At 40.7% G+C, this 21,968-nt stretch overlaps 1 protein-coding gene across 1 annotated transcript in view; it reads left to right on the forward strand.

Annotated features, from left to right (window-relative positions):
• USH2A (usherin) overlaps window positions 1–21,968 on the forward strand; it is a 530,092-nt gene that overhangs the window by 125,082 nt on the left and 383,042 nt on the right. The window contains exons 16-20 of the mRNA XM_037069500.1: window positions 2,584–2,742; window positions 7,659–8,153; window positions 9,152–9,421; window positions 11,035–11,204; window positions 14,380–14,524. Of these exons, the coding sequence (XP_036925395.1) occupies window positions 2,584–2,742; window positions 7,659–8,153; window positions 9,152–9,421; window positions 11,035–11,204; window positions 14,380–14,524 (1,239 nt within the window). The remainder of the gene's footprint in view (window positions 1–2,583; window positions 2,743–7,658; window positions 8,154–9,151; window positions 9,422–11,034; window positions 11,205–14,379; window positions 14,525–21,968) is intronic.

Below are 21,968 nucleotides of genomic sequence, written 5' to 3' on the forward strand. Positions count from 1 at the left end.
TCAAAAATATAAGGTGTTTGGAAATCTCCTTTCATTGTCATTTCGAGATTGTTACGACACTTGTCCTCTGTCTAAATAGGCATCTGGAGAGTTAGAATTTTAATATAACAATGCGAATTCTAAAGGAGAAGAGTGAAAGTGTATCTGGTTTGAACATTTTTCTCTTTTTTAAAAAGATTTTATTAATTTATCTTTAGAGGGAAAGGGAAGGAGAGAGGAAGAGAAATATCAGTGTATGGTTGTCTCTCATGGGTCCCACTCTGGGAGCTGGCCTGCAACCCAGGCATGTGCCCTGACTGGGAATCGAACTGCGATCCTTTGGTTCTCAGGCCTGTGCTCAGTCCACTGAGTTATGCCAGCCAGGGCTGAACATTTTTCTTTCAAACTGTGGCATCAGTATTATCTACCACAGGGTTAGGGACACTGTCTTTAGGAAGCACATGCATAATATATGGAATTTTATATATTTCAAAGTCAGTGCTCATGAAATGCTTTCATGAAATGTTACTGGTTGATTATATCATGTCTTTACAGTGGAGTGTATCAGTCATGAATACTGACAAACCAGTAGCAGCCCCGAGTTGGAAGTCTTTACCTGGTGAGCAGGATGACTTCACGTGGCCACGTCATACTTCCGCAGCCTGTTGTATCTCCCAAGAGTGCGTGAGGCCAGCGCCAGTACCCTCTCTTGCCTTCTGACCTGCAGTTGGCTGCAGCTAATAATAGGAACCTGCCCGTCATCAGGAGGGCCGTTGGAAAGGGAAGTCAGAAGATTTAACACCCAGCTCCTCCTCTCAGTGTGGGAGGGGCCTGGGATGAGTGGCGTCTCAGTCTGAGTGGTCCCCTGCCTTGTGATCTTCACACGTGCCCTTCAGTGCGGAGCCCCATCAAGCTAAAGAGAGTGTATGGAACCAGGTCCACGTAGCAGACCCGGCTGCTGATCTTTAGAAAGACCCCCTTACACATTTGGCTTTGGCTGGCTTCTGGGAACCTGGATTTCATGAGGGTTCTCACCATCCCTCCAAGCTAGTAAGAGTGGCTCATTGTCCCTTAAATTTTATCCAACCAAAAGGTGTATGCTTAACATGTGCTATCCTCCTGGGCATCTGTCTGTAAGAGCAGCCTCCCCCCACCCCTCCAGAAACCCTGGGCACTGAGTGTCTAATGAACTCCCCGGTTGGAAACATTTGGCAGGCGTTTCCACGGCACATTGCTGGGGGAATTAAGCAGATCCTGTGTGGCTGGAAGTGGCTGCCTTCCCTGGAACTCACCCATGTGCCTTTCCCTTTGTCAATTGCACTGTCTCCTTTTGCTGAAATAAAGATTAGCCACGAGCGGGGGTGTGTGATGAGTCGGTTCTGTGAGTTCAGATCCCCAGAGGCGGTCTTGAGGACCCTTGACATACATAGTCAAAGACCTCGGCTGTTACCATTCTCTCGGACGGACGCTGCCCCAGGTCTTTATACTCAGCCCTCCCGTTTGACAATAGTGTCTTTACAAAGGTCTTTATGAAGTTACTTGATGTGCTTGTGCTCTCTCTTTTCTCCTGCATCCCTGTCGCCTAGTCATGGCAGGCACTTCATGTAAAACTATTGATAGTTACGTGATTGGTTTGTTTCTGTACGTGTCCTTTAAATTTTCCTGAAAGAGAGGAATGGTTTTGAGAAATCAGATAACACAGCGACCCCTGTCTTCAATATCTCATTTAATGAAGACGTGTGCTTGGGCTGCGGTTCTCTAAACAGATGGAAGATGATGCCTGTGTTAAACCGGAGGAGAGTAAATGAATGGGGTATCGTGTCCTGAAAAAATAGACATTCTTTTTCTGATTCATGTTTATAGCAAAAACATGCAGGCTTGCTCTCAAAAATAGGGAAAAATAAGGAAAATATGACAGGGATAGGAGACAGTGTTTTCATGGTCTTTACTTATATTATACAAAGTTTCCACAAAGTAGTGAAATGGATGCTCTTGTGCGCCTAAAGGAAGCAATCGTATTATCTGTAACCATCATGGTGCCTCTGACAGGGGCTGCTGGGTTCCAATTGGGCATTCAATTTGTCTCTTGCTAATATTTGGACTATTTTGCATTCATAACATCCACAGCTATTTGTGTGACCAACTATTATCCTTTTTTACACTGTGTTCTGTGAAGCAAGAGGAGGTATTGTGCTTCATGCAATGGAAAACTTCCTTTCAGAAAGGCTGAAATCCTGCTACATAAATTTCAAGTGTCAGTGGGTCTGATGTATGTCAAAGTTTAAATTAATTAAAGAGAAAAGAAGTGTTTTGCTTCCTTGGACAGTTTCTCACACACACACACAAAGGACAGACAATTGCTTAATGTAAACTTTGTGGGTTCGCCCTGCAATTACAAATTTGTTTTATGCTTATCGATAAAAAGCCTTGTTTTAGTAATTCATGATATATACTCTTCGTTTATTAATGTCTCGGTCAACCACATGTCTCCTTGATAAAGTAATCCTGAATCAGAAAGACCTCTTTGCTGGATATCTTACTTCACTTTACTTGTGCGCTTATTGATTGCCTTTGCTAATAAATGTTCTCTCCATTGTCATTTAGCTCCGTCCCAGCAACCCCCTCCCAGAGGACAAGTTCAAAGTTCTTCTGCTATCAATCTCTCCTGGAGCCCACCTGATTCTCCCAATGCCCACCGGCTTACTTACAGTTTATTCAGGGATGGTTCTGATATCTACACAACTGAAGATCAATACCCATACAGTGAGTTTAAAGATTGGGGGGTGGAAAGATATAATATTCTGGGAGTTTATACACTAGTTAAGGTCTTTGACATGGAGGATGGAGGCTGTGGTCTCCTCTGTCTAGCACAGAGCATTTCAAGCAGAGAGAGAATTACAAATCCCTTCTTTTTTAAATTTGAAGTGATTTTTTTATTTTACTTATTTTTGTGTTATTCAATTCAGTCCCACAGAAGAGTTGTAAAAACTCTCATGTACTTTTCACCAAGGTCACAATGATGCTTTATTGCTGTTGTCCTTGTGATTATTGCTCCCAAACCATTTGAGAGTTGATTCAAGAGACCATGACACTTAACCCCCAAATATTTCAGCCTGGATTTCCTAGGAACAAGAAAATTCTCTCATATAATCACGGAGCAATGGTCAGATTCAGGAAACTTAACATTGACATAATACTCTTGTCTCATGTAGAATTCATGTTAAATTTTTGTCAATTGTCCCATTATTGGAAGTGGTTTTTTTTTTCTCCTGACCCAGGATCATGCATTATCAATCTCACTAGTAGTCAAAGAGATGCAATAAATGAGATGCTTCTGATTTGATAAGCCCTTAACTCTTATCAAATTGTTAAAGATGAAAAGAAACAGACCCGTCCAGCACTGATGAGGATGCGAAGGAGCAGGGATTGACCTAAACTGCCGGCATAGCTGTGTGGCTTCAGTGGCACAAACCTTCCTACAGAATAAATTGTTAAATTGTGTGGAAGAACACTTCCCCTTTTGTATACCATTTGACTCAGTGGATTTAATTTTGGAAATATCTTAAACGAATAATCATCAATGGACACAAAATAGATTCAAACCTACCCTGTGTGTAATAGCAAAATATTGGAAAAATTCAGACGTTCAAAAACTTTTCCATAAATTATGGTAACTGGAGGGACAAAATCCTGATACATTACAAAGTTAATTGTAGGATACGATTGCCTTGTATCTCAGTTTACGTTAATGGGTGAAACATGTTTATGATGTGTTGTTTAAGGTAATTAAGTGGTATTAAAAATAATCTATGAATTATATTTTAACTGAAAAATATACGAAATGACTGCAAGACTTACAAAAAACCAATCTGTAGTTTTCTCGGGTGTAAAGATGGCAGGAAATTTGCCAAACATTTCTATTGTGGGAATTCAGCTTTTAAATTTCTCAGGTTAAAAATAGACGGCACACAACACGGCCTGAAGTTGAAAGAGGACGTGTGTGGACAAACACAAGCATTCTCTCTGCATCTGCCACGTTTGCGAAGATTTCAGACGAGCTCATAGAATTCAAGCTGTTGAGACACATTGTTAAAAATATATTTACTCAAGTTTTGGATCGGGTTTCCCCAAAGACACAGTGAAAAAAAATGGAAAATTCTCCTTTCTTCTAGCTCTGTCGTGTCTGCTGTTCGCTTGTTGTCGCGTTCGGCTACGAGATAGTTTAAGATGCTTAGTTTAAGAAATACAGGAACAGTGATGCCGATTCATGGTTCTATGCTGTTCTCTTTGTTTGATGCCCGATTTTCCAAATTCTAGTTTCATGTGTTTTGTTCATTATAAGAGGATACAAAGCTGTGAAGAAATACTAAAGTCCCATAACCTTCCTCAAGATATTAGAAGGATGCCTTCTTTTAGCATATTAATTGGCTTAAAAACTCCTGCGTAGCATGTGGTTTTATTCTGTATGTATTATAACAGGTTACATGCCACACCTTATTCTGAGTGACTTGCACATTCATTAGAATGTCCAGCATTTTCTACTAACTCTGAAAGTCTCTTCAGTACTCCAAGGCTTCTTGGAAGTTAATGGAAACCCTGAACTTCACCATGCAGATTGCAAAGGGAAATAAACATCTGTCTACATCTGCTACGTTGGCAAAGCACCCTGAAAACCTGCTACTAGAGTGTTTCTTTTCTTCCAAATATCAGCATGATCCAGGTGTCCTGAAACTTAAACTTTTGTGATAGGGGAAGAGCAAGTTATAAAAATATTGAAGTGACTTCGATGGTGACAGTGCCCCTGCTTGAACTGTGTCTGAAGTGGCAAATTAGAGTCACCCTATTTTCCATCCAACTTAATTCAGTCATGAAGCTAACCTTCCTTATGCGTTCTCAGTCCAGAGGCATATTTCTCATAGTAACATATTGGGGCCTGTTTCATAGGACAGCGCATGCGATTACTGCAGTCTGGCTCTTTTCCACTATTGCGCTAATACAGAATCCAAACAACAGTTTCTTACATAATAAATGCACTCTCATTCACTAATCAGGCATTTATATAATCCTATTATACAAGGTATTATTTCCTAAAACCGTATTTTTCATTAAAAATGCTACTTCTGGCATGTCTTGACAGTCACTATAATTAATGATGTGAAAATTATCTGCATGATGGCCTTTGAACAGCAAGAACGATTGGTTAACACTGTCAGAAATTTGCATCGTTTCCAATAATATCCTCATGTTTATTACTCTGTTTCCAGTGTGTGGGTAACATGTGTAATATGAAAAGGAAACAGTACTTATATTCAGTCAGATGAACATAAAGCTTTGGGTTAAATAAAAGCATTTATTTGGAATTGTAGGTAGGGAGTCATTGAACTTTTCAAAAAAAAATTAATAATGTTGACATCCAAGCAAGTTTGATCATATGGTTGAGACTATTATGGAATTCCTTGTCAGAATAAAAACTTTTCATAGCTGGCCTAATGCACTCTGGGATCCTGCAGGTCAGTAGTTTCCAACCTAAGGTCATGACAACTGGTGCATTATCATTTTTAGACCTTGCAGATTATCGGTCCTTAGTAATAGCATGCTAATAATGGTGGAATGGCTCTAAAGTTTCTGGATTAGTGGTTAAAAAATAAGGTGCAATCAATGGTTTTCCTAAATGAAATTTCACTCCTGTGCATACTCATAAGCTTTCATAAGTAGAAGACAGAGGTGTAGAAGTCAAGTTAGTATATTGGGAATTATGCATAATGAGTACCTGATATTGTCTCCTGTGCAGCCCCCACCTGGGTTGCACAAAGGTGTTTCCTGTGTCACAGTTGTGACCAGAACAGCTATGGTAAGCTGCTGCCCTCTTTTAGTGGTATTGACATTTTAGGGGTGGCCGGCACCTCACGTTATTTTTCCCTACTTGAGTTTGAAACTGAAGGAGACCTAGGCATGAGAATCAGGGAGATGGAAATTGAAAATGAAAACATCTTTATTACAATAAAAGCCAGGTTGGAGGCTCTAACTTCTCTGCTGCAGAAAGACAGGCGAAGGATCAAGGGACTGATTGGAGTGTGCTTCGACTTTGCTCCCCCACCTGAAATTCACAATCAGGGAAGCCATTCCTCACCTGGAATATCGTGAGCACGGAGCTAGTCCTCACACGGAGCTCTAGGGAAATGTTCCCACAGGGAAACTGGATGACTACTTTGACGATGATGTAGTTTCAGTTTAGCATTTCAGACAGTGATATATACCTTCGTGAAACTGAGGTCTTCATTTCTACCTTTAATATTATAATTTATTATTACAGCATAAGGATCAACACAGCAAGGGACAAGGTGGGTCTTCTGAGAAATAGAAAATACAACGAGGGGATAAGAAAGAAAGCAAGGGATGGGATAAAGAAACAGTTGTTTTTAATATTATTGCCTAGAAAAAGAAATTGAGTATATATGGAAAATTATTAATTCATGCACTTATTCATTCAATGCACTTTTATTCAGTGCTTATGCCAGATGAGGAAGTGTTGGAGCCACTAGAAATACAAGGATAAAAAAGGACAGTTCTCATTATTGAGAAGGGAGATGGATAAGGAAACCAGTGACTTTGTGGCTTCTGTGTCCTACTTGGACTCAGCACAACACTCAACATATCTTTCTATAGAATTCACAATGACACAGATAAAGAATGGGAAAATTACCCTTCGCTCAGATGTTCACTGCCTTAGCTCATCCAGGCTACTATAAAAAACACCACAGTGTGAGTGGCTTATAAAAACCAGAAATGTATTTCTTTAAGCTCTGGAGGTCAAGGTCAGGGTACCAGCATAGTCAGGGTCTAGTGAAGGTCCTCTTCTGGGTGGCAGGCTGCCGAGTTCTACCTGGTCCTCCAATGGTAGGAGGTAGGAAAGACGTTTGTAGTACCCCTTTGTTAGGGCACTGATCTTATTTATGGGCTCACCCTGTTAACCTAATCACACCCCAAAGGCCCATCTCTTACCATTACCACCTTGGGCATTAGGTGTCTAGCATGTAAACTTGCGGGGGATACAAACAGTTCACTGATGGCATTCACTCCTGTGTTTAGTCTTCAATTATTTCCTTCTCTCAACGGCCATGGTGGTACCAGGGGGACACAGTTTCCCTCTGGATTTTGCTTCTGTTTCCCCTTCAGGGGGTGCTGGCTCGTGTGTGAGGGAGGGCTGGCCGATATCCACCACTGACACACTCGTGGCACCAATGTCAGATCCATGAAGCTGGTGAACACACGCTCATTTTCGGCTTGGTCAGGTCCTTGTGAACTCCCCACTGTCCCAGCCTCCCCTGAACTCTTTATGTTTCCAGGTACTCTGAGATTTGTTTTCCATGTCCTTCAGTCAGCCTTTGGACCCCCAAGGCTGAAGGACCTTGCCCCAGCCATCGGAGGCCCCATCGTGGGCTCACTGCCTCCCAAGACAGCATCTTCGCCCTTCTGGAAGCCTAGAATCTCTGTGGATTAAAGCCAGACTCTGATGCCTAACTCTTCTTCTGTGAGCACTGAAATATGCTGGGTGAATACATGAAGAGGGCGTTGGTGTAGTTTGTGTAGTTGTCTTATCACGGGAAAGCAAGTAGGCATGATTTCTTACCAATTTGTGGAATGTAACTATTTTCTTTTTTCTTTTTCTTTAACTCCAGGTATCCAGGACTTCTTAGACACTGGCCTGTCACCGTATACCTCCTATTCCTATTCCATCAAGGCCACCAACGTGCATGGTTCGACAGAGAGTGTAGCAGTGACCTACAGGACAGCACCAGGCGTCCCAGAGGGAAGCCTGAACTTGAGTTACGTCATTCCTGTTGGCCCAGACTCTGTGACACTCACCTGGACAGCACCCTCAAATCGTTCTGGGCCCATAGAGAAATATATTTTGTCCTGTGCCCCTTTAGATGACATCCAGGGGTGTGTTCCCCATGAAGGTCAGGAAACCTCAGCAACCATCAGGAACCTGGTCCCATTTGCGAAGTATCGCTTTTCTGTGCAGGCGTGTACTCATGGGGGCTGTTTACACAGCTCGCCCGTGTCAGTGACCACAGCCCAGGCATCGCCTCGGAGGCTGGGCCCGCCCAGGGTTCAAAAGATCAGTTCCACGGAACTTCATGTGGACTGGGCTCCACCAGTGGAACCAAATGGTAGGAATCCAAGGCCTAGAGTTTACCCTCCGGGGCAATACATGGATGAGAATCTAAGAATTTGGAATTGTGCAATAGTGTCTGGCAGTGTATGCATTTTTGTAATTGTGGGATATAATACTTGAGACACAATTTCTAAAAATACAAGATACTATTTGTCCTGGTTAGTAGAACGAATGTATTTCTTTAATAACAAATTCCATTCATTTAAATTGCCCCTTAAAAGGCTAATATTATCTTTGCTCTTAATGACATCTGCCACAACACAAATTGTGTTTCTAATTTAAAACTCACTCACGGAATGCATTACATTTGACTGTGTCACAAAGTTAGGGCACCCATAAGCAGTAAATTTTCTCTTTTAGGCAAGAAAAGTGTGTAAAATAATATAAAAAATATGTATATAGGCTAGCTAACTCCATTAAGTCAATTCATATGATTGAACCCTGTTATATAGGCCAGATGTGCATTCGCAGATTTTTCATAGTTTAATATCATGTACATATTATGGCAAAACCTTTTATCTTAGACTCTTTAAATTACTTGATAAAACTGAGAAGAAATTAATTATAATATTTCAGTAGTTATAGAAACAGAGCTTACCAATTAGAATCCCCATACGAAAATGGACAAACGGGAAGTGCACTGATAAAATTTCCATAAAGAAATAGCTATTCTAGGTAGAAATTATGACGACTCACCCTGAAAAAAATATGAGTTTACCTACAATAAATTATAGTTATTTTGTGGTTTGTATGTTGCCAGTGGGTTTTTTACATGCATGAACATTTAGTAGCATTTCAGACATTCATCTATCCAGCAGTTTGTTGGGGTTTTTGGCAGTACCTGCAGTCTGTAGTACTAAGAAAATGGAGAAGTAATCTAGGCAGAAGAATAATGAAAAACCAAAACTATTTAACTGACTTAACCCCACCCCGCCCCCCCAAATTCTGTGTTTGTCTGATGCGCCATCTTGGTTTACTCTTTCCCTTTCCTAGGAATAATCGTAAGATATGAACTATACATGAAAAGATTGAAACCCAATGGAGAAACTGTGTTGGCTGAAAGTCAGGTTTTTGAGAGCAGTGGCTGGCTGGGTCCTCACCTGTTCGCAGAATCAGCCAATGAACACGCGTCGAAAGCTCCTCAGGCATCCACAACCATCACCGGCCTGGAGCCATACACCCAGTACGAGTTTAGAGTCTCGGCCGTGAACATGGCTGGCAGTGTGTCCTCGGCGTGGACCTCAGAAAGAACAGGAGAAGCAGGTGGAGATCAAGCTTTAAATTTTACTTTGAAAACTCCTGTGGAAAAATACTGTCTCAAATTAAAGTTAACAGCACTCAAGTAAGAATTGTATATTTATATATGGTAAGGAGACCTTTAGTATGTCAGTTGGTTGCATACATAACTTAAGGTCATAAAGGACTTGCAGTAAGTTTTATGGGAAAAATGCAGTAAGTTTTATGGACAGTTAAGTCATTGTCCCCCACTATTCTTCACGTGAGGGACAATGACTTAACTATAGTTATAGTCTTTGAAGAATGTTTGCAAAATAGCAATTGAGGTCCAACCCTGCAGTGGGTGGGACATACGTTCTCTCATCTTGCTCCAAATTCAGCACCATTCATGTTCAGTGAGCACAACTCATGCCCAGGGCTGGACCTGTTAAAAATGTCACAATTCTGATTTTGTTTTTCTGTTTCTTTCCAAAACAAGTAGTCTAGCTACTAGATTGTACCGAATGACAGCCTCCTGGATGTCAAAATCTGTAATTCCCAAGTGTGCTTATATAGGCAGTTGGCACTTGGGAAAGAAAGAAGAGTGAAAAATTTTAATTTTTCAAAGCTATCTTTACGAAGGCGAGTGAGATAGTTTAAATTCTCCACCTTACTCATTACACACACACTTCAAATTTTATGAGTCTTTAATGCAATTAAAAATACGCTGTCATTATGCCTTGAATTTGTGGCTATCCACAGAACCACAAGTCCTGATTTAACTTGGACCTGCTAGGACTGTGGAGGGTAAGGGTAACTGTAGGTTGATGTCCAAGGGGATCATTTCATGAATAAAATGTGCATTGTGCTGGAGCATCTCTTAACGACCGCCAGCCATCTTGGACAAATAATAGCGCCACGATAGCACAAGTGATGAGCCATGGCATTCTGGAAGGGGAAAGTCAAGGTCAGAAATGAAAAGTAATGGGTGAAGCTGCAACACCGGACCCTCATAATCTTATGGGTCACTGGCTAATGAAAGTGCGATGAGGTCTTTGGATAATACACTTTTGGTTAGCACATTTAAAATCTATATTAAGATCTCAAGGATGGCAAGGGAAGAATGTATGTGTGTAGATATACCCTGCACATTTCAGTCAAGATTTATTGAAAAGTGAAAAATTATTTGGGGGTTGTTTAGAAGATTTTAGACTGACTTTGTTCTGAAGAATAATATTCTTCCAGGTACCTTGGTTTGGCTCAGTGAATACTGTTCCACATAAAAAAATCCAATATGTCAGTATGCCTTGTTTTGAACTTTGTGGACTGAAACATAGTCTGTTTTGTTACTTGTTTTTTCCAAATACTTTATAAGACTTATGGTTTCCCACCCAATTATCTACCAGTTAGCTTTATGAACAAATTACTAGATAATTTTTATTTTGTAAATGGGAAATGTCTTTGATGCTCATATGAAATTGGAGACTACCCTTGCAGATAACATAAAAAAGAATAGTTCTTATATGCAACAGTCTATTTTTTGATTTTTAAACATCAGAATATCAGAATATGGGATATTTCAGAAACTCGAATAAACGTGTGGAGTCAGTCGACAGACCCGTAAGTGTTCATTGTTTTGCTGTTGTTACTGTCGTCGGCAGAGCCTCTGTTCATGACCCCTCCTTCGGTGTTCCCCCTCTCACCGTCCTCTCTCAACGTGTCCTGGGAGAAGCCGGCAGATGACGTTATCCGAGGACAGGTTGTGAGGTACGACATCAGTATGACTTCTGAACAGTCACCTCAACGATCTACTCCGGAGTTGTTCTCACAGGTATTGTTATTTTCAGAATTGAATTATGTCTTCATTTTGACATTTTCTGAGTTTGCAGATTACAGTTGCAGAATTCTCCCTTATACATTGCTTAAATGGGGCATCTATTTCCTATTGTAATGTGATATGTACAAAGCTATTCTTTTTATGTAACTATTTTTTTAATGCAAGCATATATTAAAACTAAGCTAGTAAAATTTTGTTTCATACAATTTACTTTTTCCACTTAATATATATCCTTCAAAATGATGCAAGAGGCTGACTTTTGGTATCTAAGCACCGACAATAATGTTTCTAACCAATGCACAATAAATTGATATTTATATTGTATAAATTATTTTAGAAATATAAATGACATTGATAAGAACATTTTAAATGTGTATTTTCCATATTTCTATTTCCTGAGGAAACATCTGGGAGTGGAATTTGTCACAGCTTATAGGCAAGGTTACGTTATGTTCAAACTTTGGGGCAGATGTTAATCTGTCGCCCAGTAGTGATCCCTTGTCCAGCTAGCAGTAATGAGAATAACAACCATTGCTCACAGTCGCTGTGATCTTTTTGTGTGCATGCACTAACTCATTTAACAGGTGTGTGTGAAGCAACACACTCAGAGGATGAGAGGCTCATGTGAACCTGTGGTTGTGCCAGGGTTCTCCATTAGCTCATTTGATCAACATGAGGGTGGCCAATGACAGAGTGTGGCCAGTGTCAAGTGGACATACCGTGCTGCATACTTGGCTGTTTAACCCCTATACTGAGGGAGATGCTCTTTGAAGGGGACAGAGGGGCCAAAATAACTTCACATTCTATCCCCTCCCCCATTAATCCACCCAAATTCCTCTTCCCCAGACTCCCTGGTTCCTCATCGTCCAGTCTGCTTTCTTTGATGTCCATGACTAATACTGCTAAGCCATCGTCACATGTCCCAGGTGTATTTGACCTTGGGATCCTCCCCTTTGCCCTCAAAGGGGTGACCAGGGGCACTGCCTGAGGTCCTGCCCATGGAGAGGGTCTCTTTTTACTTTTGGTCATTAGGGCCATCTCTGAGGTGGCCACAGAGTAGCCATAACCCACGTTTGACCAGCAGCCACATTCTCAGACAACCCATTTGTGAAGCAAACCCCATTTTCTGCTCTCTCAGCTTTAAAGAGACCTCCCAGGAGTCACAGGTGCTAGCTGAGGTCGACCCCCAGAACTATGGCTTAGGGGCTGGACTTCCTGCTTGCCTAACATGTTGCACCTTCTGGCTTTGTGTAGGTCCATTTCCAGGTACCCATTTCCATTTTAGGATGAATTTCTGTCTGGTCCACCTGACCTTAAGACTTGGCATGTCCCGTGGAACCTAACTCATGAGGAGTAAGTAGCCTTGGATGCACGGCCACTGAATGTTCCCTGAGCAGATGGGCTGCTTGCACCGAGGCCTGAGAGCATGCTAGGAGCTCTAGCAAGTGCTTTGTCATTCCCATCCAGTGATAGGTCCTTGCTCCACTTCCTAGGGGTCTGCCTCGTGACTCTCTGATTGGGGACTTGCTGTGTCTCAGAGCATCTCCTTCCACTATGTCACCTGTAGTAGCATAGGGCCTGCTAGGCTTTATGTCCCAAGTGGCTGGTCTGCTCGCAGCACAACCTCCGTCTACAGCAGTGCCTTTCCATGTGGTGCCAGGGAGGAGAGCATTCAAAGCCTGTGGTATCCCCCTTGACTCAGGACCTTGGTCAGAGCAGTGTTCCCAGACGTGGACTATGCTGTCCTCTGAGCATCAGACATCGAATAAGAAGCATCTTAATATACTTTGTCCTAAAAACAATTTTTTCCCTAAAAAGCTGCATTAATTCCACTGGGGTTCTAAATGGGATGAATTTCTGTAGAAACATTAAGTTTTACCCATTTTAAAGTTGTATTTTTAAAGAAAAATTTAAGTGACATGGGAAAATCAACAAAGTTTATATCTTTAATTCCTTAATAACCATTTATAATTGGAGAGCTGAAGGATTAGTAACTCAGTGTTTGATGTTTTCCTGATTTCTAAATGTAATTGCACTGAAATGGTACCACAGTTTTAAATTATCCCCAGAAGTTTGGAAACTTTAAAATCACCTTTATTTCTGAAAACTTATGTAAATAGTATAATTTATATTCCAATTACCCTGCTTTCTGGAACTACTCACTGAGGTTATGAATTTTCAAGTCAAGATTCCAAACGAGTTTTATTTTACATCTAAGGGGAGAATATCCAGAAAATTACTCCCACATTACTAACCTTTACAGTTTTTATATTTATAAAATTTATTTGTATCTATAAGAGATTTTTTGATTCCTTAGAAGAAATCGTTTTTTTTACTTACTTATGCTTGGCGTCAACTTTCTACTTCAGTGACTTTTCTCTGGGCATCCTTTCCAGGGGCCTTTGTAGCTACAGACTCAGCAAATGTGCGTGGGCACTTTGGTCAATTCTAGTTTTAATGATGAGACCAACCCTCTTTATCAGTTATTTCATTACTTGTGTATAGACTAGGGTGTTCCTGCCAGTCTCCTTTGCTCAAATCTACTATTTTTATCTGAAATTGTGTGAAAAAGACAATGTTTCAAAAAAAATTACTGTTTGATCTAATCTGCATATGCTTATTTGCATAAGAAAGATAATTGAGAATTGACCTCATGTGGATGCCTAGTAATGGGTTTACTTTTTTCTTTCTTCCTCCTTCTTTTTTTTTTTTTTTTTTTACAGAATGTGATGGGGTCGATTTAGCAAAGTGACAGCTCTCTGTATGACCCCATCAAATAGCATGTGGGCATTACTGCATTGGGTTAGTTGTGACCAAGCCCTATGGTTTTAATTGGACTTTTCATGTTAGCAATGATATGTCACCATCTTTATCTCTACCATTGGTGACAATAACCATATCACCACGCTGCTTTATGAGGCAATAACTCGGTTTCCTCATTTATCCACTCAGGAACTGGATTATTACCTCATAAAACAGTGTGGTTGTACAATTACCAATTAAACCCTAGCTTGTCGAGACTCTTCGCACTCAAAAACATCCCTTTTCCTAAGAGTGATTGGCACTAATTCCTTCTGTTGGAATTCATGGAACTTTGACTGCCATGGTTGTGTTTTTCACACTGATTACCTACAATCTAACTTGCTTTGTTTTGTTCTTTGCCTTGAAGGTGTTGGCCACGGCCAAACCCCAGCAATTGTTCTATGTTGTAAGTGGCCTGAAACCTTACAGAATCTACAACTTCACTGTTTCTCTCTGCAATTCCGTTGGTTGTGTAGCCAGTGCTTCTGGAGCTGGAAAGACATTAGCAGCAGGTAAGCTGGTTCTAATGGATGTGAAAAATACATGGTGTATTTATAAATGAACACCTACAAAGCCCAGCACCTTGTCTAGCTGGGACTTCATATTTATCTTTTTTTGTTCTCTCCTGCTCCCTCACAAATCCTCATTGCTATTTACCTTCCTGTTTTTAAACAGAATAATAAACTTAAGTTTAAGAGGCACCTAGGAGTCCTGAGTTGTAATAGTATCATAATAAGAAGCATAATAAGATGCAGAGTAAGTCCAGAGCTCAGCCATCATCCTGGGTCCCAGCTGTGCCCTTACAACTGTTAGAAGTATTGAGGAAGTTTCCTGTGGGGGTGCAGAATATCTCGTCCCTCAGTCTCGACCTTTTTGTGGGGTTGGGTCCCTTACCTTAGGGGATGAAAGGCAGACATCCAGAAATGACTGGGTTGCCCTGGTGTTATATTTTGCCGTTATTGAATAGGCAGTACACACTTATTAATTAATGTATTATTAATAAGAATCTCCTAAGTTTACAAAATTGACAGAAAAGGCTTGTCATCAGTTATGGTAATGGTAGGAGATGGCTTGTATAAATTATTTCTTGCTTCACATAGAACAAACCAGATTCAATACAGACATGATTATGTGTATTCTTGCCTAGATAACCTAATTACTTAGCATTTAGTATGTTTTCAAGTCACTTTTTCGATCAGCTGTCTACCAAGGCTGGGTTTCCCAGTACTCTTTAAGGAAACGTCCACATGCAAAGTTAAAAGGTTCCTATGAATGACAGCGTACAGACATATTTAGCTTTAAAATAGTCCCTAGTCCCGCTTCCTGTGTTCAGGTTCAATTCCATAGTCTGTTGCTCTGTTTTGTTTTCATGCTGGGACAAATGTGTTGGGCTCAGATGATCTCATCTGTAATTTTGATTCTTTAAATTTCCCACCAATGAGGATGACCCCCAAATCCTAAGAAATTATGTTTTATTATCTCTATTACTGGACTCTGTGTGTTTTTATATATTTCATCTATAACCTATCCATGTTTAATGTACATGTGTTTCAGATGTTTGCGTACATGGAGCACCTAGCTTGTTCAAAACACCATTCTCTGATAAGACTACCTATGTGTTTATTTTGAATGCACCGGTGGGGGGTTAGTATATATGCGTAATGGAGAAAGACTCTGTGTCTCCTTTAGGAAAAATGACACCATTTGTATAAATGGTTCAGGATGAGAGAATCAAAATTAAAAGAGAAATCTGTCCTGTGAGCTGGGGAAAGCAAAAACAGAAACAAGACAAGCTTGTCTTGTTGAAGATTGGCCTGGGGTGGCATAGATGATAGAGGGACCCCCCACCTGATAGCAGAACGGAAATCATGGTTTCTCAGAGTTGCAAGAATTTAAAAGTCACCTAGTGTGACCATCCAGCTAATAATATATTCTTTGCACCATCTCTCCCAAGTGTTTGTCCAACAGTCTTGATACCTTTAGTGGCGAGGCAGTTCCTGCCTCTAAGGCAAACCCATACCATGTTTAGGGACGTCTTTGAGAAGGTGATTTCTTATATTGATCTGAATCATCTCCCCAGGGCTCTGACTTAACATTTTTATTCTACTGCCTTGGGGGCTGTCCCCAGTCTCATTAATCTTCCTCATGGCATCACTTGCAATAAGGTTTTCAGTAACGAGGCCTCCACCCAAGTGTCCGCTCCTTCAGGCTACATTCCTAGGTGTCTCCTACATACACCTCCCGTGCCTGGTGTAGCTTGGTTAGTCCCGCCCCTGTCTTCTAAATGACATCTGGTCTGTCTTGTGTCCACACAAATACACTAAAGGAATTAAGAGGAAACGTGCCTGTCCCTGGAGACTAGACAAGTCCTGGAGCTGGAAAGAGTAAAACAAGAAGAGTGTCCATGAAGCAGAATCCATGTAACTCACCCCTCCAAGGATAATGTCTGTATTGCCATCATCCTCCTTGGTTGCAGTGACTTCCTGTAGAGAGCGCACCCAAATGCCCTGGCCAAATTTTGTTTTACTTATAGGAGATGGGCTCAAGGCCATGTCTGTGCAGTCGAAGATTACCGAACTAGAATTAAACTAAGCCCACTGTTTCCCCTCCCTGCCTTTCTAGCCTTGAAAAACAGAAAGTGAAGAAGACATGTTCTCTGAAAGCCATGAGATGTGAAAGTTAATTGACTTTGTAAAAGAAAGTACTGTTCTTATATTGAAGGGATAAAACAAAAAAGCCAGAAGGCCAAGGCTTGAACTTGGGCTCTGCTATCTACTACCTGGGTGACCTTGAGTTACTACTGTGCCTTCATTTTCCAATTTATAAATAAAGAGAACCTATTTTATAGTGTTCTTATGAGGATTGAAAAGAATTAATACATGTTAATTATTTAAAGCAGTGCCCAGCACAGAGTAAATCCTCAATAAACATTATTATTTGCCAGTCACAGTGTAAATGTTACAGAATTTATAATGTTATCAAAACCAGGAAGTTTATTTTACAATTTCAGTTTCATAAGATTGTTATAACATAAAAGTGAAAATGGAGAGCGCTAAAACTAAGGGCAGTACCACAAAGATAAACCTTAGGTGGCCGAAGCCTAAAAGCATTTGCTTTTCCATTCTGTAAGGAGTATGTCATTCAGAATTATATGCATTTCAAAATTTCGCTCAAAAACTACAACTTTCAAACTTGTTTGTTGCAATATAGAGGCAATGATGTGCCATAACCATATTGTTACTGTGTTTTATTGTGAATGATTACTTCAGTAAGCATCTATTAAAGGCTTGCTACTAAAAACACTGTGGGCGACCCAAACATAATCTATTCAAAGATGCCTCAGTGGTGTTGCATTAAGGTGTTGACATATTACAGGTAGGACTAACACCAGGGGACATGTGAGAAAGGATAAAAGGAAGCTGTAGGAACAGAGAACATGGGATTTGGGAGCTTGGGAATAAACAGCATTTGAGATAGACAATAAAAGATTGGTAATGATTTTCACCATATACCACATGCCGCTTATTGTCTTAGACATGGTGCTGTCCAGGTGCTGAAAGTGGTGAACGCTAGGGCTTTATGAAGACTTCTCTGGCAGTGGAGTGTACGATAGATCAACAGAAAGTACGTGGATGTCTCAGAGGCTTCATATACTGTCCTTGCTTTTTTGAATTCTTGTTTCTTCTTGCTGTTCTTGTTGAATGCTGATTTCTTCCTTATGTTCCAAATTGTTGATTTGAACCCTGGCTTCCTCCCCTTCACGGATGGTTCCCTGCAGGTTTTTCTTTAGTTCACTTAGTGTGACCTTCACTTCTTCCCTTATGTCGTTGCCATACTCAGTTCTTTGAGCATCCCGATCACCAGTGTTTTGAATGCTGCATCCGATAGGTTCGTTACCTCTGTTTTCTTCAGTTCTTTTTCTGGGGTTTTGTTCAGATGATTTGGAGCATTATCAGCTGGGAGGGAGAAGAAGGAGAATGGGGGGAAAGGTGCAGAGATTAAGAAGCATAATTGGCAGGTACAAAATAGACAGGGGAATGTTAAGAGCATAGGAAATGGGTATGCCAAAGAAATTATATGCATGGCCCATAGACATGAACTAAGGGAGGTGGAGTACTGGGTGGGTACTGGGGTGGAGGGGAGCAAGTGGGGGAAAATTGGGACAACTATAATGGCATGATCAATAAAATATTTATTTTTAAAAAGAAAGTGTATAAATAGAGTCTGGTAGACTTTCCTAAGAGGCAACGAGGGAACACATCATATAAACAAAAGCAAAGGCTGAGAGGAGGTGGAGAGGTGAGGGTCCAGGAGGAGAAATCCACAGGTGAAGAAAAGGGAAGAATTGAAGATGACAGTAAACACTGTGGACCACATCGTGATGCCATTTGGTGTAATGGGAAGAATGAAGAAAGAACATACGGGAGAATTAAACCCATGAGTTTACGTTTGATTGTTTGATAGAAACACATCTATGGCAAATATAGCCATCCAGCAATGGACAATGCAAATGCCTGAGAATGATGTAGATTTTGCAGTCATCTTTCTCTATCTGGGGGCTAAAACCGTGGATAACAATGAAGTAGTGCAGGCAGAGAAAAAATCCAAAATAACTTTATATGTTGATTAATGCTCGCATTTGGGGAGAAAGGAGGACTAAAGTAAACAGAGAAATGATCAGCATTAGGAAGAGAACCTAGAGAGAACAGAACCAGACGAGTCAGGAGAAGAGAACTCTAGAAGGAGAATGTTGTCTGTAGTGGCGTATGCTGTAGGAAAAGCAAGAGAAGAGTGAACCACAGGGAGCCGGTGGCCATGGATGACCCTCTGGGGAGCTCTCTAAAGGGCATGTCTGGAGCATGGAGCTCTACGGGACAAGATGAAATGGTCAGTGCGAAGTGTGTGGTCCTTCACGCTTTGCCAAAATATTCCTTCTACTCAATTTCCATTAAAATTGCATTAGTGTTTGTTCCCTTGTGAAATCCTTTCTTTTCTGAAGGCACATTATTTTAGTGTTCCTCGGGGAAGATGTTTATTTCTTAATCACTTAGTATATTTTGTCAGAACGCTCTGAGTCTTCATCTGTCAAGCAGAGAATAAAATCACTTGCACGGAAAAATAATTTTTGCTTGCTGTTTGATTTAGTATCAAATACACCATTTCAGGGGTATTTAGATCGGTGAGCATGACCTTACTTGTTTTTATTGGAATGCAAAGCAAAACCCAGCAATTATAGATCCAATTTCTTTCTTGCCTCCTTATTTTTAGTAAATAAGAATTTTCTTCCGAAATTTCTCAGGATTAAACATTTGGATGCATTTTGTACATTTTAAGTCATAGAAGTGAACGATGGAAAAGCCAATTCTCCAGAACAACAGTTGTGACCTAGGAAAGGATGAGAGTTTCACTGGCAGTTCCATGTTTCTCCTTGGTGCTTCTAGGAATAAAACTGTAATCGGGAGGGTATGAATTATTCCAACAAATTCTAGTGGGTTGGTGGGAAAATTTCATTCTCAAATCTAAATGCACTTCACATGAGGTCATTGTTGGGATCACAAGAAGCCAGCAACACTGGCACACTGCGTAAGAGTACCAAAAATCAGGTCATATTCCGCCTTTTTGCAGCGTGAAATCATGGAAATGTGTTTCTTCCTTAAATCTAAGAGCAATCAAAAACGTACTTGTAAAGATTTATCTGACCATTGCACTAAAAACCTTGAGAATTGTAATTTGCTCTCTTGTGCTTTAAATATTTTTTTTTCAATGTTCCATATGCTTAGAATTGGTGCATTTCATCCAGAACATTCCACGGCTCCCTGTCTGATTGTCAGGCCATGGCAAAGACTGAGATCTGCTGGGAGGGAGGGCTGCTCCCATTGACACCTGCTTCTCTCTCCATCACAGAATCTTCCAGCAGGGTCCTTGGTGGCTTTGGAGTGGCTTCAGCGGGTAGGAGGGCAAGGAGCTGGTGAACCGGACCCTCTTAGACTCCTTATTACAGTTGTAAAATCACCCTTTTAATCTAGGAAATTTGTACATTTCCATCTTGTGCCAATTAAGTACACTTTAAACCTTTTTTTGAAAGAGGGATTTCCTTGGGAGATCCATTTCTGGAGGGAAAACGCACCATTTCCTTTGCCTGCCGACAATTGACCTCCACGCCAAGAGCTTAGACGGACCCACCTCCCATTAAGCAAGTGATTAGTGGCGCATAGAGCTTCTTTTCTGAATCCGAAGTGAAATGTATAGGCAGCTTGCCGCTGGGTTGGAGACACACATTGTTTTGCATGCAGGTACATAAGTCTTTTCACCGCAAATAGGACCCAGAGTGATTAAACAAGCACTCTTAATATGTTAATTTATAATTTTAATTACAACAATCTTGTATATATAGTCATTAGTGAATACCAATATAAATATTTTTCTATCTTTTTTATTCATAATGCATAAACCAATCATCCAGTTACTTCTCTGAGGTTGCCTCTTTTTTGTTTCATAATACAATCTTTGTTCTTAGTTATGAATGCATTTTGTTCATTCCTTGAATAATCCCTCATTAAGCTAGTCACTTTCGGCTCCATGCTAAAAAGGAAAAAATTATCATGCAAATGTGGCGTGCCATATTAAAAAGCACATTACCAAACACTTTTGTTGCTGTCCTTCAATTAGTTTCCCTTCTTTGAATTTAATTCCATTTGTTGTTAAACTAGTGACTTGACGTATGGACTCAGGGATCTGAGGCTGCTGCCAGGAAACTGGGGGGGGGGGGGGGGGNGGGGGCGGCGGGGGGGGGGGGGGGGGGGGGGGGGAGTCAGAGCCTCCGCGAAGAGCTACACAGGCGAGCTGAAATGAATTTGCTTCACCTTTGACAAGAACACTCGAGCGGCACAGGAACCCTATGATGATTCCACTGGGCTAATTATCCAATTGTTTATTTCAAGAATACAGGCACTGCTTTACGATTAGGGAAGTGTAAAGCAATCTGAGAAATTGGGTAGTGACAGATGACTTCAGTAACTTCTAAGACGAACACTATCCGGGCAAACCTGCCCCACCAGGGGTTGTAGACAACCACCAGCCTCGGCAAGACCGTGAATACATGGAAGGGTTCTTGCTCGTTTGTTTTGCTCTTTCAGCAACAGAAATAATGGTACACGTTTTTGTTACACTTTTCACCAACGTGTCAAATTTCCACCGCTCTTCAGCAATGTTTAAATTGTATTTCTCTTGATTAAGAGCTTTTGGTTCAAAGCAATACTTTTTAATTGCCTAATGATATAAGTCGGTTCTTCAGAAAGAACCGCACATTTAGGAGTTCATTTGCAATATAACTGAAAAATTCATTGCATGGCAGTAAAACAATTTACTGTTAATTACAAGGAGAAGAATTTGCTGTAGCATGCTCCCACATTGCCATGAATCATGCAGCACTCCCAGAGATTTATAACAGATGTGTAAGTGGGATGAATTAGCAGGGTTTAATAACAGAGACACAAATCATGCAGACTTCAAGGAGCTTTAATTGATATACTAGAATGTGACGGGCATGAATCACTCAGCCATTCAACAGCACTGTAACATATGGTCAGCTCAATATGCTGCCTCTTAAATCGGTTGGTGAGTCGTTGGTTGTCCCATATGGTGGAAGCAATATATTTTTCATGATTAAAAAAAAATGCATCCAGTTTTTAAAGAAATAGGATCACAAAGCATGTTTGTTATTGAACAGTCACCTGAACGCCAAACTCTTTTTTTTTAATGATTCCTTTTTTTTTTAAATGGCAGCTTCCCAAAATAAATAGCAATTCATAACACCCGGAGGTAGTCTGAGAACCAAATGGGTCCTTGTGGGTGCATCTGACCCATGGAAAAGGCTATGGAAGAGCAGCCGATGAGAGCTCTGATAGTCAAGGAACTCCTTCAGCCTTGGGCAAAGCCAACAAGATGAGGGGAGTG

The sequence above is a fragment of the Sturnira hondurensis genome, unplaced genomic scaffold (assembly GCF_014824575.4).
Source record: "Sturnira hondurensis isolate 20B ecotype Veracruz unplaced genomic scaffold, ASM1482457v3 Scaffold0018525, whole genome shotgun sequence".
Lineage (NCBI taxonomy): Eukaryota > Metazoa > Chordata > Mammalia > Chiroptera > Phyllostomidae > Sturnira > Sturnira hondurensis.